This window comes from Malus domestica, chromosome 02 (genome assembly GCF_042453785.1).
Source record: "Malus domestica chromosome 02, GDT2T_hap1".
NCBI lineage: Eukaryota > Viridiplantae > Streptophyta > Magnoliopsida > Rosales > Rosaceae > Malus > Malus domestica.
In genome coordinates this window covers 36,029,636-36,047,677 of record NC_091662.1, presented here as the reverse complement: position 1 = coordinate 36,047,677, position 18,042 = coordinate 36,029,636, and the positions used below count along the sequence as shown (strand labels likewise).

The following is an 18,042-nucleotide window of genomic DNA, read 5'->3' as shown; positions in this document are numbered from 1 at the left end:
TTAATCAAATTTTCCATCATGTCAAGAAAACAATTGGTTTCCTTTGGAGACATTTTTCTGTGGGCTACTATTTTGTGGGTCTACTGATTCCAGCCCAAGTGTGAGTGGGTTTTAGATCCCGGTCCTCTCCTTGGCCTGATTTTTCAAGTAATTGTATTGATACGACACCCAAAAAGGGCCTCACAATATGAAGTTAAAGGGAGGAAGAATCGGGTTAAGTCACATAATATGCCATTAATTATAAATCGGTATCGAACTCTCTATTTACAAGAATTAAATTTAAGACCTCCGACTTATAAGAGGATAGAAATATCACTAGATCATAATACTACGTGACATTTAGATAGTTGCACAAAACTAAAAGAAGTTTGGATGCCATTGTGCAATTTTCTTATTCATGATTTTTTTTTTAATACAAAGATATATTTATGCTGATGGATGGGAGAATAGATTGATTTTGAACTTTCATTCACGACATTCAAACCTAATATCTTTCACTTATTTAGAGAAATATCACTAGACCGTATTATTAAGTAATATATGTTTAAAGTAATAAAATCTCAAAAACTACCTAAAGCATCAAAGTATTGTAATGTTTGTTGCATTGAGGACGGTTGGGTCCAAGACCTAAACTAGAAAAGAGTGGTTGAGTCTAAAGTAGATGAAACCGTCGGTTGGGTCTTTGGGACGAGTACGTATTTATTCCATTCAACGTTTACATTGATGAAAACCCACTCTCACACCTACAAATGACAAGTTGATTTATTCAAATTGATGCTAAGTTTCTGCCTTTTTATTTTTGGTAATTATTGATGATGGCGATTAGACAACTAATTGCATGAGAAAACAGTATACTATTTCACGTCATTAAAAGAAGCGGGCTACATATAAGTTACTTATGAATTTACATTTAACTATAAGCAAGGTTATAAAAAATGCTAGGTACTAGTTAGACAGCCGGTTGGGCCTTGACGGACTATGCGGATTTAAATAAATTTATTATACATTGCATAAATAATTGCCTATTTTTACTTTAAAAATACACATAATTATACTGGGATACATAAATTACAAAATAAAATATAAAGTATTAGAACATATTGAAAACATGGGGAACAAGCATATAATGAGTGTTCATCCAAGCATTTAATAAGTTTCTTACATTTTATTGAAAAATTAAAATACAAAATGAAAGTTATCAATTTTCTATCTAATGATTGCGATATAGGCGTGTGTCTAAATGGTCTAGGCGGACACCTAACTACTTGTCCTCAAACACCTCAACGAAATGGTTGATAAACGGAAGAACAAGTGAAACTGTCCAGGCATCGTTACTTGGTGCTCACGCCCCACGCTTTTCTTGGGATGAGGTTGTTGTGTGTTTGTTGTCTATCTTGTGAACCGGATGCCATCTAAAATGTTGGACTTTCAGACTCCATTACAAGCTCTCACTAGATTTTCTCTTCTACCATCTATCTTGATGTTGCCACCACGTGCTTTTGAGTGTGTTGCATTCATTCATTTTCATAAAAAGCAATGCACCAAACTCGACCCTTGTGCAGTGCATTACGTTTTTATGGGGTGTGAAGCTCATCAAAAGAGTTATTGATACTAAAATCCTTCTACCCGACATCATTATGGATGTAACCTATATAGAGTATGAAATGTACTATTCATTCCTCAATCCAACTCTAATCTTTAAAGGGACACAAGAAGTGAAGAGCATTGGACAAATTTTTCGATGAACTGAGATTCGTAGCACGGTCATCACCAGACACGATCGGTCTAATATATGCATGACTCCAAACTTGGATAGAGAACCACTGTCCAGTATGTGTCTGACAATCGATCGATGTTGAAGCTTCTTCCCCCTATATTCTCCAAATATAGTACCTAGAGATGACCACGCATCTATGAATATTCATGAGGAAAGTTCTGCCACTCGTATTAGTATATCAAACAATTCAACTTATCAGTTACCTTACAAGTATAACCGAGGGAAACCACCTAATGGATACTCACATGATGAAGAAAAAAGGTTTAAATATCATATTGCCAACCATGTGTCATCAAAGTAAACTATCAGAACCAGGCAAGGCATTCATGCAGCAACTATCAACTGACAATGTTCCGTGTTCCATGAAAAAAGCATTATCTGATACTGGATGTGTTTGGGTTAAAACTTGAACTTTGGGCTCAAGAAGGAGTTTGCCCAAAAGAAAGAGGTCTAGAAGGAGAAACGCCCGAAGCCCAGCCAAAGTTTAGAAAGCAGGAGAGGCCCGTTTCTGACTAGGTGCAGACCATTTGAACCACTTGCTCATCTACTTAGAGGTCAAGTGGTATAGACCAACCAGCTAATCAGCCCAAAAACACTTTACAGTGGCAGTACAAGTAAAACGCTGATGAGTCATTGCCCTTCAAGTTGCATTCGGGCAAGATTACTGCTAAGGAGGCCAAGCCGAAATGTCTATAAAAGAAGAAAGAGAAATCAAAGATACGGACACTCAAACAAACAAACAAATACAAGCACAAACTCTGCTTAAACCAGATTTGCCTTCAATAAAGCTGTAGTCAGCCCAAGCCTTCATCCCTTTCGGGATCAACCCTCACCCAAAGCCTTTTTAATAGCTCTGCTACCTTGTCTAGAACTTGTTGTAGTATCGATTTCCTTTTGTAAACTCATCTCCTTACCCCTCTTTCTAAACTCTCAAACCCCTTGATAAACCACAAAGATAGGAAGTTGCAAGACGACCAGCATTGCCCAACAAGATGAAACCTTGCCCGACCCTCTTTGTTTTTGTCTTTTCATTCAGTAGTCTAGCAATATGTTGTATACTTCTAGTTGTATCCAAGTTATTTCTGGCAAGTTGATGATTAAAAAGGCTCATCAATTCTTGAATCCGATTTAAATATGTCTTCACAGATTAAATCAGATCTAAGTTCTAAGCCCTCGGGCATGTAAGATTGATCATTTAAAAGCCCTTGGTCTCAAGGCATAAAAAAGAACCATATGTGGACTTAACCCATCCACGATAATCTTTGTTAAACAAGAAGTCCGAAGTTACTTGGGGCGCAAGTAATCGACATATCCCTTAGTGTTATTTCTATTATATTATGATTATTGTAGAACGTTTGAGCATAGAAGGAATTCTGATGGGAATCCTCAAGGCCTACACCTAAGGCCCTACAAAGGCACCTATTTGGATTCTTTCTGCTTTTCAGGCTCAGGTAATCAGAAGTATAATAGTCATAATACCTCTGTAATCAATGAAACAAACATTATATATTCGAGTACTGGGTTAGTTCCTGATTGGAAGCCTCAAGGCCTACACCTAAGGCCCCACAAAGACACATTTCATAACTAAAACAGCCTCTTGGTATATATACAACTAAAACTCAACGTCCGTTTTACATCTGCCATGCTGAATATGGCAGTGGCACGCCTGAACACTTAAAAGTTAATCTTGATTGGGAGCCTCAAGGCCTATACCTAAGGCCCCACAAAGGCACCTTTCAAAGTTAACTCTGTCATTCTTTTTCAGACTTGCCAGACAAGCCTTGCCCGACAAGCTTTGCCCGACAAGCCCGCCAGTGAAGCAGAAGCCCGACAGAAAGCATCGACCGGCGCCAACCTCTCGGGGAGCTGTGTGCTCGTCGGCTAAGAAACATCCCCAACGGAAATTCTAGCCACGAACATAATTTTGGCATGCTCGGTGGGACGTGCTTGATCAAAAGAAATATGTCAAAACTACCAGAAGATTTGCAAACTACCTTGTTGCAAATGTTGCAAAGATTGGAGAACGCCTCCACGGGTTTCAGACGGGAAGCCGACCTGGTTATAAGACAAACTATTCCTATATCTTTACCTCAACTTGGGGAAAAAGATGATAGGGAAAAGGAGAGACTTAAAACCAACTAGCCAAAGGAAGCAATGATGGACAAACCTGCGGATCCCTTCTCAGAGGCCCCAATAAATATGATCAGTATGGCATGGGCTGAGAAGGGGAAAGAAAAGGTTACAAGGGAAGAAGAAAGAAGATTGCTTGACAAATCTACAAGAGGGGTGATCAAATTGCCCGAACATCCAAGAGCAGCCATAATCAAATGGATGGTTTTGTGCAGTAAATGCCAATACGAGTGTGAGCTCGAAATACCACCCGCAGGAGTCTTCATGGATCATGAACTGATCAGGAGGAATGAAGAAGAAAAAAGAAAAGAGGCCCATGAGAAAGTTAGGCGAACTACAGGAAGGGATACTTCCCGAAGTGTTTTTCAGCGGTTAGGAGGCGATTCCCAACCTAGAGCTTTATCAGAGATATTTCGCAATCATGAAGTTTCTGAGGAGGCAGAAGATAAAGATGCCAAAAAGCCAAAAGGGATGGGTGTAGAGCATTCTCAATACGGCCATATGAGAAGAGAAGGTCAAATAAGAGATTGAGAGGCTAGTAAAAGCTGGATTCATTAGACCAGCCAGATATGTAAAATGGTTAGCGAACATTGTACCCGTTTTAAAGGCCATAACAAAAGCAGTACGATGTTGTGTTGATTACAGAAATATTAATGGCACTACTCCAAAATATGAGTATCCCATACCCATGGCAGATCTATCCATAGATGCAGTAGCAAAACATAAAGTCTTATCTTTTATGGATGGAAATGCAGGGTATAATCAGATAAAGATGGCCCAGGAAGATATACATAAAACAGCTTTTAGGTGTCCCGGGCATGTGGGGGCATATGAATATCTGGTCATGCCATTCGGGCTCAAGAATGCTGGTGCAACCTACCAAAGGGCAATGAATGCCATCTTTCATTATCTGATTGGCCATAACATGGAGGTATATATTGATGACATCTTGGTGAAATCCAAAACAGAAGAGCAGCATCTGATAGACCTCAGGCAAGCATTGACAAGAATGATGATCCACAAATTGAAGATGAATCCAAAGAAGTGCGCGTTTGGAGTAAGAGCGGGCAAATTCTTGGGATTCCTGGTTCATCAAAGAGGTGTAAAAGTGGACAAGAACAAATCACGGGCAATAATGGAGTCGCCTTCACCCACCAACAAAGTGCAACTCCAGAGGCTGCTAGGCAAAATTAATTTCTTGAGAAGATTCATTGCCAATTTAGCGGGCAGGATCCAACCGCTGACTCCTTTGCTAAGACTGAAGGATAAAGAGAATTTCGAGTGGGGAACACCACACCAAAGGGCTTTCGACAGTATCAAAGCCTATTTGACTTCTCCACCAGTGTTGGTACCACCTCAAAGGGGAAAACCCTTAAAGCTATATATCTCTGCTTCGGAGAAATCAATCGGGAGTTTGCTAGCTCAAAACAATGAAGGCGGGAAAGAGCAGGCGGTGTACTACCTCAGTAGAATTCTGACCGAGGTAGAAACAAGATATTCTCCAGTGGAAAGATTGTGCCTAGCTTTGTATTTTACTGCCAGTAAGCTGAGGCATTACATGTTACAAGCAATTGCTGACTTCTTAGCGGAGCATCAAGAGTCTCCAGATGAGATAGTCGATATCTCGGGAACCCTGGAAGTTACTAGTGTTTGGATCCCGCCAAGCAAAGATATCTCGGGCAAAGAGGAATGGATCCAGCAAGAGATAAGAAGAGTAACTGGCCTCTGGGTTACTCCTTGGAAGCTGTATTTTGATGGTTCCTACACTCAGAAGGCTTCAGGAGTTGGGATTGTAATTATCAACCCTCAAGGGGTTTATCATTATTACTCATTTCTCCTAGATTACCAATGGAACACCAATAATCGGGCAGAGTATGAAGCCTTAATAATTGGTTTGGAAATCTTGATGGATCTGGGGGCAGTGGAGGTAGAGGTGTTTGGTGATTCAGAGTTGGTAATAAACTAGCTAAATGGGGAGTTCAAGTGCAGACATATCACCATGGCAGGGTATTACTTGGCGGCCACGCAATTGCTGAGTTATTGGGATTCTGAGATATCAGTTAATCATGTTCCCAGAGGATCCAACCTAGCGCCCAACGAGATGGTGCAATTAGCCTCAGGCGTGCCAATACAGGAAAGAAAATATGGGGTAGATGTCAAGATTCAAAGAAGAAACCTTCCTTCTATCCTGGAAAGATGATTTAGTCTGGATGTAATGGTTCTAGAAACGGAGATAGAAGATTGATGCGGAAATTTTCTTAAGACACAAATTAAACCCTTTTGTTGTCAAATTGTAGTATAAATGCAAGTAGGGATCGTTCTAAACCGGATATGAGGAGGGCTTGCTAAAACCTCTAAACTGACTTAAAAACATATAAACAAAGTTAAAAACACTAAACTAGACTCAAAGAACTTAAAACAAACTCAAAGGACTCAAAACAAGCTAAAAACGCTCAAATCTGCCTAAAAACACAAACTGGGTAGATTTGGACTCTAACACACTTTGGGACACCTAAAAACACAAATCAAAACAGATTTTGACTAATAAAACACTTTAAAATAAATGGGGTTTTGGTTTTGACGAATTTGAAAATAAAACAAGTAAATTAAAGAACTAATGAAATCTGCGCGAATTTGAGTAAATTGAATGGATGGAAAGCTAGCTAGGAGGTTCTTCTCCACACATGACATACTTGCACATAAACCAATTTTCAGTTGTTCTTTTGATTAATCATGAAACTCAACACCCCAGGTTAATTAAGTCCGCTTAAATTAACCTTCAAGTTCTCCTTAAGTTATTGAATTGGATGGGAAATCGCATACAACAATTCAAGCATTTTTCAAAAGTTCTTTACGTGAACAGCACAATAAAGATACAATCAAAGATCATTAAGCATTATGAAAACTATAAGTATTGACGACGCACTCGTTACTATGATGAGCATGAAACTCCTGCCAAGAATTTATTTAACGCGATCGTTTATAAGCGACCTCCACTACTTGTGAATATAAGTTTCTAACTATTAGGTGAAACTCCCTTATACTCTAGCATCATATTCATGCATGCAAACTAAGTGTGCACTCTTAATAAACATACACGAATAAGTTATCAATCAAGCAGTTAAACAAATTGAATTCACAACTTATGAAATCACAACTGAAGGTAATCAAATCATATTGCAAGCATGAACATGGTTTCGAATTCCCCCATAGCTAAGGGGGGTTTAGTTCCTCATACTCACAAAGCAAAGATAAACAAATTTAGACATGGAAAAAAAAAGAATGAAAACACCTAAAAACGCTCCAACAATCCAACTTGAATGGCAAGCACGTCCAAGGGTCCTCATTCTTCTCTTTGTTGCGGCACAAGGTGTGGTTTGATGGATGAGTGGTAAATTATGGTGGTGGATGGATATAGGTGAGTTATGGTGAAGGGTGGATGGGTGGATTGTGTTCTCCCGGCCAAGGAATGAAAGTGTAAGTGTATGGAGTTGTGAGATATGAATGTAGTGTCTTTTGATGGATCTTTTCTCCTCCCCCTTGTTATGGTGAAGGGTGGATGTATTTATAGGCTAGGGAGAGGACCACCATCTAATTAAGGTGGTAGTGGTATATGTTGTGGTAATGAGTGGATGTAATGGGTGTAGTGGGTGAGTGTTTGGTAATGAGTGGATGTAATGGGTGTAGTGGATGAGTGTTTGGTAATGAGTGGATGTAATTGGTGTAGTGGGTGGATGTTTGGTAATGAGTGGATGTAATGGGTGTGGTGGGTGGATGTTTGGTAATAAGTGGATGTAATGGGTGTAGTGGATAGATGTATGGTAATGAGTGGATGTAATGGGTGTAGTGGATGGATGTTTGGAGTTGTAGGTCAACAAACTTGCACACACACATGCTGATTTCTAGCCTTCAAATCTTCAAAAATGTCCATCCTCATGTCTCCATGCTTGCACTATCCAATCTTGGCCCAAAAATGCTCCAAATAGCACTTTGTTGCTAACTTTGTTATTTGAACCTACAAACACACAAAAATAGCTTAAAATACATAATTGACTAAGAAATAACAACATAAATGCACAAGAACAAGCCACCTAAGTCGCATAAATATGCCCCTATCAAAGATTGGATGTCGCCCATCATTCATCATTTAAAGGATCCCTTTTCACCCACAAGCAAGAAGAATAGACAGCAAGCAACCAAGTATTACTTCACCTAATGGGTAGAAGCCTCGGCCATAAAATCCATAACCTCAGCTACAGTCAAGAATTTTATTGAGACCAAGATTCTGTACAGATTTGGTGTGCCCGAAACCATAGTAACGAATCGTGGGCCATCTTTGATTTCAAAAGAAGTTGAAGAGTTTGCAAGCAAATACAAAATAAAGATGATCCAGTCCAATCCTTACTACCCACAGTCAAATGGCCAGGCAGAATCCAGCAACAAGATTTTGGTAAACATTATCAAAAGAATGGTGACAAATAGTCAAGAAAAGTGGCATGAAAAGCTGGGAAATACTCTGTGGGCATACAGAACTTCTAAAAGAGCAGGAACATGGACAACTCCTTATGTTTTAACTTTCGGGCAAGATGCAGTGTTTCCCATGGAGATCAATGTAAGTTCTGTCAGAATTCAAAATCAGTTTGGGTTACACAGTGAAGAGTACATCGAAGCCATGTGTCAAGGGATTGAAGACTTAGATGTAGCCCGAATTGAAGCCTTGAACCAGATTCAGGAAGGAAAGAAAACTATTGCTCGAGTTCATAACAAAAGGGTAAAGATAAAGTCTTTCAAGGAAGGAGATTTAGTGTGGAAGACAGTCTTCGCTCTAGGAGCTCAGCTTAGGGGCTTTGGAAAATGGAGCCCGACATGGGAAGGTCCTTTCATGATTAGTCGAGTATTAGACAAAGGAGGATATTACTTGGCGGACCTCGAAGGAAATTGACAGAAACATCCCATTAATGTTAAATTCTTGAAAAAGTATTGTCCTACATTATGGGATGTTAGGGATTGTTATATTGAAAATGATGCAAGGTAAAGTAGGCTTCGGGATACCAAAGTGCAGTGTATGTTCATCAATCATTCAAGAAGACAAAAAGACACAAAGCTGCTAAAATAATGTTTATTTCATTTCGACAAATTGGTGAAATTTACAACAGATTCAATTCCGATGTGCTACATTCGATTCCTTCTGGATGCAATGGTGTCTCAGCTGGTTTTCCGATGTCTTCATGGATAGAATCCGATCAGGTGATCGGGTTGTGCGGCCAAGATGAGCTTGGTAGAGGATCCTCAGACAGAGTCATCGCTATATATGATGGTGAAGCCTGACTTATCATGGCAACGAGCAGGAAGGCAAGCCTTCATGAGGAAACCACCTTACCAAGGATGTTGGGGATAGCGGGGTGTTTGACCAAAGGTGTTGGAGATAATAGTTATCTGATGAAAACTCTTTTTCTCACGAAAAGGAAGTTTTAGGAAACCCCACTTGAATCTTGAAGAACTCATTTCACAGTTTTGGGAAGAAAACTAAGGAGGCAGAAACGCTCAAGGTTGATAACAGATAAGGTTGAAGATGATTTGAGCCGGAATTTATAGGAATATCATAAGGTAGTTCAAGAGTCGTGGGAAGATCAAGAGACTCCGGGTTGTGTTGATCTCAACCAGAAGATACAAGTTCCAAGAACAAGGGTACAAGCGCATGCAGCTATTCAATCAATATTGGCGCCTGGAGTTCCAGTCTGAATATTAATTGAAGGGGGCACTGTTTGGGTTAAAACTTGAACTTTGGGCTCAAGAAGGAGTTGGCCCAAAAGAAAGAGGTTTAGAAGGAGAAAAGCCTGAAGCCCAGCCAAAGCCCAGAAAGCAGGAGAGGCCCTTTTCTGACTAAGTGCAGACCATTTGAACCACTTGCTCACCTACTTAGAGGTCAAGTAGTATAGACCAGCCAGCTAATCAGCCCAAAAGCACTTTACAATGGCAGTACAAGTAAAAAGCTGATGAGTCATTGCCCTTCAAGTTGCATTCAGGCAAGATTATTGCTACAGGAGGCCAAGCCGAAATGTCTATAAAAGAAGAAAGAGAAATCAGAGATAAGGACACTCAAACAAACAAACAAATACAAGCACAAACTATGCTCAAACCAGATTTGCCTTCAACGAAGCTGTAGTCAGCCCAAGCCTTCATCCTTTTTGGGATCAACCCTCACCCAAAGCCTTTGTAATAGCTCTGCTACCTTGTCTAGAACTTGTTGTAGTATCGATTTCCTTTTGTAAACCCATCTTCTTACCCCTCTTTCTAAACTCTCAAACCCCTTGATAAACCACAAAGATAGGAAATTGCAAGACGACCAACCTTGCCCGACCCTCTTTGTTTTTGTCTTTTCATTCAGTAGTCTAGCAATATGTTGTATACTTCTAGTTGTATCCAAGTTATTTTTGGCAAGTTGATGATTAAAAAGGCTCCTCAGTTTTTGAATCCGATTTAAATATGTCTTCACAGATTAAATCAGATCTAAGTTATAAGCCCTCGGGCATGTAAGATTGATCATTTAAAAGTCCTTGGTCTTAAGGCATAAAAAGAACCTTATGTGGACTTAACCCATCCACGACAGTCTTTGATAAATAAGAAGTCCGAAGTTACTTGGGGCGCAAGTAATCGACCTATCCCTTAGTGTTATTTCTATTATATTATGATTATTGTAGAACATTTGAGCATGGAAGGAATTCTGATGGGAAGCCTCAAGGCCTACACCTAAGGCCCTACAAAGGCACCTATTTGGATTCTTTCTGCTTTTCGGGCTCGGGTAATCAGAAGTATAATAGTCATAATACTTCTGTAATCAATGAAACAAATATTATATATTCGAGTATTAGGTTAGTTCCTGATTGGAAGCCTCAAGGCCTACACCTAAAGCCCCACAAAGACACCTTACATAACTAAAAACAACCTCTTGAGTATATATACAACTAAAACTCAACATCCGTTTTACATCTGCCATGCTGAAGATGGTAGTGGCACGCCTGAGCACTTAAAAGTTAATCTTGATTGGGAGCCTCAAGGCCTATACCTAAGGCCCCACAAAGGCACCTTTCAAAGTTAACTCTGTCATTCTTTTTCAGCATTGCCCGACAAGCCCGCCAGTGAAGCAGAAGCGGGACAGAAAGCATCGACCGGCGCCAACCTCTAGGGGAGCTGTGTGCTCGTCGGCTAAGAAACATCCCCAACGGAAATTCTAGCCACGAACAGGATGCACCAAATAATGAAGAAAGAGATGAGTGCATTTTCAATAAAATAAAAAAAAAAACAAATGAGGGATTTAGTTCAATTACTATGAATGAAAAAAATAGCGGAGTGTAGGCGAGTATACACAATTAAACATGAAGTCGATGGGTCTTGTTTAGGCCTGAAATGACAATTTGGCCAAGGAAGATCGACTCAAGAGCCACGAACCTTGGCCCAGTAGGCATCCTTTAGGCCAACAGGATTTCAGCCCATAAATAGGATCATTCCGACCGAGTCCTTATGAAGGAAGGACTGTGAAAAGATCAATTGAGGGTGGCTAGGTCCAATTCTATATGAATTGAAATTACTAGAGACCATATTAAGCCTTGGATAAATACGAATTATCCCAATGATCAAAATGCATGCATGGCTAGATTAAGATGAATGAGTCACATAAAGAGATCAAATTCAGAGTTCTAGTTGGAATCAAAGAGGCCGAGATTGGATGTAGATGAAGTTTTGGCCACCAAAGGATAAGGGGAATATTCAGATAGATGTCGAGCAAATACAGCCCCATCAAGACTCTGCCTCGGTAGGCTTGTTTGTCACAATGCCTCTTCTATAAATACAGAAGGCTCTGTAATAGAATATGCCTCCTCAAACTCAGCAAACAATTCAAAACTCTCTATGCGAAAAACCCTTACACATCTTTCTCATATCTCTGTCAAAAACACTAACTATCCTAACGCTTCCGTCAACACATCTTCAGTTCGGATAAGTGAACCGCACTGTGTTGATAACCGGCCACATTTTCAGTTTGGATTAATAATACTGAAGTCATTGAACCAGGGGATTCAGGAGCACCTTTAGCTCGGATCAGTGAATAGAACTGCAACTGGTTGGCAGGTTATCTAACAGACTAAGAATTCCCAATTCTCTCATCTCAAAAGGTCATCTCATTAACTTCAGCAAAGTGAGGTATTGCCTGGTTACCCCTTGTTCAGCACAACCAAAGACGAGTCTATTATTAAACTTCACATTGATCTGGTAATCTTGTCTTCAAGTTGTAGAACCCAAGGTCGAGACACGTTCCTTCCTAGGCCATAGTCTCTTTGGTGTAGAAGTCAACATCACATTCGAGACCATCATCACGTCCATTTTACTCGCCCAACCGAGCTTGTTTGCAAGTTGGCACGCTCGACCGAGCTTGGTGTGTAAGTTGGAAAAGGCTTTGTTGTTGGATTTATCCAATATAAATCAACCTTTAAGTGGTCTACTATATGTAATAGGAATGTAATATTGGAGAATAATGTTAATTGTGATTTGATCTCTTAAAGATATCAATCCTATATAAGGTGTCTTATATTGGAAATAGGATTGATGGAATCCTTAATAATATATGATTATGATATTTTACTTGAGAGCCAAGAAATGAGAGTTTTAGTTTTCCCTTATGGACGGAATCTAAGACCTTTTGGCTAGTATATAAACACCGGTCCCTGCTAACCCTAGACACGACAACTAAGGCTTCCCATAGAGCATTGTCATAAAGCTAGGAGTTTACAGAAGAGTTGGTGTTTCTGTTTGTCACGGCAAACACAAAGATTGGAGTTTTATCGATGACGTCTTGCTTGCATGGCTACTGCATCTTCGGTAACTACCATTGGAATCAGGTCAGTCACTCTTCGTTTGTGTTTTAATTGTATAACCTTATAAGGCTAACAATTGGTATCAGAGACATTGGTTATATGATTAAAACCTATTAGGGTTTAGGTTGGACTATATAATATTTTTATGAGCTGCGTTTTTAATCCATGTTATGATTGCATATACTTGGCAACACCACCATGTTGTTTCAATCGATACAATTGATGATTGTTAATAGGTTATATAACCATTCGGTTTTAGTCAAGAATTTTAATAATCTTATGGCATGATGAATCTGCGAAACTTTATCAAGAATAGCAGCAAATCGTGGATCAATACTATAATAGTGGCATGCCGCATGCGGAGAAGTATATATATAAACCGTGTTGAAGTATAAAATTAAAATAATGGTGATGATCCAAATATGGAATAAGCTTCAAATCCCAACAGTTTTTTAAACTATACCTATTTTAATTGCAGACAATATGGTTTAGTTGATAGTTTTTTATCAGGCATCTTTATTGCATAAAATATGTTTGGGTCAAACCACCAAAGTTTGGAGATTGCTAATATTTTGATCAAGCAAGAGCATGTAATTTTTATTTGATTAGTCAAATTTGATTACCACCAATAGTTCTGATAAGGGGATGTTAAAGAAAATTGATTAGTTAGTTCATTGGATTAACTATGACTGGAAACCATGGCATATTTCAGATTTTCTATTTTAAAGTTGATGTTTTTGGTTGGAATGTTTAACCATGTACTACGGATGTCTTTGTCAATTTTATAAGCATATGCAAATACACATTTACACTGGAAAAGTGATGCGGCCTCTCAATTTAGCAAGCCGACCTCTGCCAAAGCAGAGCATTGTGTTTCATCGACTCATTTCGGATTTCGGATTTTTGGTGTAATCTTTTCCCTTGGTCTTAATTGCTGATAAGATTTTGTGGTGGATTTAAAAAGGTGATTATTTGATTCCTGCATAACTTACATATGTTGTGACATCTCCTTATTACTTGGAATATTATGTTTTTGGTTCCTTGTTTTGGTGGCATCAAAGAGTTTTCGTACTAGCATAACCAACTAATTATTCAGAACCCAATTTTGACTGCAATCTAATTCTTAGAATTAAGAAAGAGGCGTAACAGTTCAAATAGTGCTTGACATCTTTCGGAATGTTGGTAACGGAATTGTTCACTTTTAGATGTCTCAATACTATTATTGGTATATGAGTTGTGCCTTTATATATGATTGTGGTAACATATATTACAGTTGTGTTGCAGGAATGCATATGCTAAGTTTATATATGTCTATATTTGAAAGCAGGTCAATATAAATTTTGGCAATTTTTGTTATTGCATCTATAGCATCACGGATATGTTTCAAAGATGTGTAAGGTGGCACAATTTCTTCCATGACCGTAGCATATGATAAATTGTAACTAATTTGCTTGAACCAAATTTTAATATTGTTAAGCAAATGGCATGTATAGTGTTGCTTGTATGGCTAATTTGGTTCAAGCATGAGATAACATATTTTTAATATTGCCATGGGTTTTGGACTATAGTGAATTGTGGTGTTGTTTTCACTAATTTTCACGAGATGTGAATGAACTTTTATGCCATTAATAGCACAAGAAATATGCATGAGTAATCAATCAAGTTTGTCTACAATTTGCTTTCTTATCTCAAAAGTCATTTAAATTATACATGACTAGTTACTTGTGAAAAATTGATGTATAATTTGTGAATTGACTGAGAATGACAGAAAGCATCCAGTGACAAGAACAAGGGTATTATACAAATGAATAAGGTTTGTAGTAATTATGTGACAATTCTCATTTGTATTTTTATCTATTCTTATATGAGAATTTTGGTTGGTCATGTGATTATACATATGTTTACAAAGAAGTGATGAACATATGAAGGCATGAGGTATGTAATCCATTCAAAGTATGTGGCTTAATTGATAAGCATGAATTTTCAAACATGTATTATTGTTTGTGGTTTTTCCTATTCCTAAAGAATTTAAACAATACTTTGATTAGTAATTTTTATGTGTCATAAGGGGAGAAGAAAAGAAACTTATACAAGCCTAATGTATGGCATGTATTGGAGATGTTTCTTTTGAAAGAAAAGAATTTTGGTAGTTCCTTTGTTTAATTTGGTATTTACAAGGCTAATGCACGATTTTGATGCTAATGATTTAGGAGCCTTGTACTACGGAAATAAATGTACAAAAGAAAAGGAACCCATTTGACTTAAGAAAACATTTGAGCAATTTAGTTTTTAAATTAAAGGAATGTATTGTTCTTTCCCATTACATAAAGTATTTCTATTGAGTAATTGACTCCATAATGATAAGTTTTGACATTCTTGTGGTGGAATAAAACTTGTTCTATATGTGATTAATCTCTTTCAAGTATGTTGTCAGGTATTTTTGAGATTAATTTGATGTCAAAGGGAGTCATGAAGGAATTAGTGCCATTTGTTGGCAAAAACTCAAAGCTCGAATCAGGTTATCATAATTTTGTCACTTACAGTTAATTAATCCATGTGACTTCTTGTATTGTTTCAGGGCGGAGTTGACCAATGCCTTTTCAACTAAGCAAGACGCAACGGCTTAGTTTGCAATGGGACTATGTTTTTGAGTTACTTCGGTCAACTTTGCATCTTAACTAGAATAAAAAGGATAATCTTCTTGCCTACAGGTGTGGATTACTTCTTTTAGTTTAATTAAGATGGCATAGTATGGGTTTTATTTCACAGAAGTTGTGAAAACCTTCATCTTGCCTACAAGTGTTGAAGTTTTTCATGAAGGAACTTTTGTGACATAAAATCTAGTACTAGAAACTAGTTAATTTTCTTGCCTACAGGTGTAAATTAATTTAGTTTCATGAAGTTTATTGGGATAAAGTTCCATGCGATTAGTGACAAATATTTCCACAATGAGCCCCATAAAAGGTTGTGGTTTGAAGGCATGGAAATCGGTTGCATCATGATGTATTTTGTATCTCTTTATGAGACTTGTTGATGCAAAGTATTGGACCCATAAAGGTTAATCAATGATTGCTAAGGTACGCATTGTTTAAGTCTTATGCTTGTAAATCTTTTCAATTTGAATTATGATGTCGGTTTAGAGGATGAAATTTGACTACTAAAGTTTCTTTTGGACATCGAAATTGAAATGATATGAAATTGAATTTGTTATGGATATATAAATTCATGATAGATGCACATAATTGTTTCTGGCAGATTGCGTGTCTTGATTTAAATCGGGTGAATGACACGTCTAATGATCACCAAATGACCTGAATTTTGGATATGTTCAACATATAAATGTCTACTATGTGTCTGAAACTTTTCGTAATTTTCTGCCATGTATGTTAATTATGGTGAATTTACTAGTAACCCATGCTCGTATAGACAGTTTTTACTGGCAGATTGTGATGTTTTTTGAGACGTGACTTTAGACTACTATTTTGACCCAAAATGGCTCTGTATTTCTATTTTATGAAGATTAGTGTGTCTATTTTGATCAATATAAATTTGGTAGCAATCAAGCTTGTAAATTAATTATGATAAATTCTAAAGTAAGTGTAACTCATTGCTGAAATTCTGTTTGACAACTTTATGTTGGTTGTGATGTCTATTTTATTATGTCTAATATATAAAGACATTTTCTTTGGGTACATCTTTGAAAGAATATATTAACAAGTGTTTGCCCAAGTGGGAGAATTAGTGAACGAAAGTTGGGCTTCACACTCATTAACTTATTTGCAAGTATAAACTTTGAAAACTTAGTGGGAGTTGTTCTAAAATTTTGAGTACTAAGTGGACTTGCATGAATCTATTAAAGCATTATTCTATCTTCCATGAATTTGGGTTACTCGAATATCCATAATATGTTTAAGTTGCACAAGTGGATACTTGGTATATGCGTACATTTTTCTGTTACTTGCAATCATTTGGATTTCTCAGTTGATCATTTGTTGGACTTAGCATAAATGTGGACTTATTAATACATATAAGATGGTTGTTGGATGCATGTTTTGTGTAATAGCAGTGAATGCTTTCATGCTTAGTTGTACCTTTCTTATGGAGGTAATATGCATCCATTGACTAAGTAAGGCTATTCCCAAAGGCATATTTTCAAAAGTATGATTTATGTATTGATTTGCAAATTAAGCAATGATGTTGCAGATCAATGGGAGTTTGAGTTTCGTGTTAGTAATGCCTTACATTTGCAGATGACCTATAAGGTATGTATAGAATCCATGTATTCAATTTAATCTCCAGTTGGATTCATTAAGTCACATTTTTTGTGTGCTAGTCAATTATCTGATGAAATATATATCAGATTTCAAGTTGTTATCAAATTGCATATTAAATGTCATGGCATGGTTTGTGCACTACCTCAGTTGTGAGGATTTCCATCTTGCCCGCAGGTGTTGGAAATCACTATGAAAGTAACTGGTATGGTGCATAGATTAGTGTCAAAAACATATTAATTCATCTTGCTCACAAGTGTTGAATTAATTTGTTTTATGAAGTTTTTGGGATATTTTACTTGGACATGTGCCTATTTGGTATTTTCAGTTGTGTTCGTTGGCTACAAACATCGTTTGTATTATTATTGATCTAATGAAAGTGATGCATGATTGTTTTGGAGATGTATTCACACCTGCAGGTTATGGTGGTTTCATTAGATGAAGGATATCTGCATTGGCAGATTTAAGGCTTCGAAGAAGCATAAAGTGTAACTTGCGAGTTACAATAAGGTGGACCTGAGATGATATAAAGTAAGACATTTTGATTAATTTAAAGTTTAATTTTAAAGTTTCATCTCTTGATCATAATTTGTGTTTCATGTGAATGAGGATCTTAGCATGTGTGATTATGAAGGTTCTGGGTTGTGTCAACTCTACAACCTTGTTAGTTCCATGTTAAGAAATGCATTTGACAGAAGCTGCATTAAGGACGAGATGTAATCACTGTTACATGGCCACTAAAGTGACATTAGTCTCCAATCTCAAGTATAAACATGAATATTACATTTTGTAGACCAAGTGGGAGAATGTTGGATTTATCCAATATAAATCAACCTTTAAGTGGTCTACTATATGTAATAGGAATGTAATATTGGAGAATAATGTTAATTGTGATTTGATCTCTTAAAGATATCAATCCTATATAAGGTGTCTTATATTGGAAATAGGATTGATGGAATCCTTAATAATATATGATTATGATATTTTACTTGAG

The 18,042-nt window shown here is 37.5% G+C and overlaps 1 protein-coding gene across 1 annotated transcript; it reads left to right on the top strand.

The window, feature by feature from the left end:
• The first annotated feature begins 8,291 nt into the window (after positions 1-8,291).
• On the top strand, positions 8,292-8,849 carry LOC139192100 (uncharacterized). The gene has a single exon (XM_070813408.1). The coding sequence runs from the start codon at positions 8,292-8,294 to the stop codon at positions 8,847-8,849; it is 558 nt and encodes a 185-aa protein (XP_070669509.1).
• The last annotated feature ends 9,193 nt before the right edge of the window (positions 8,850-18,042 follow it).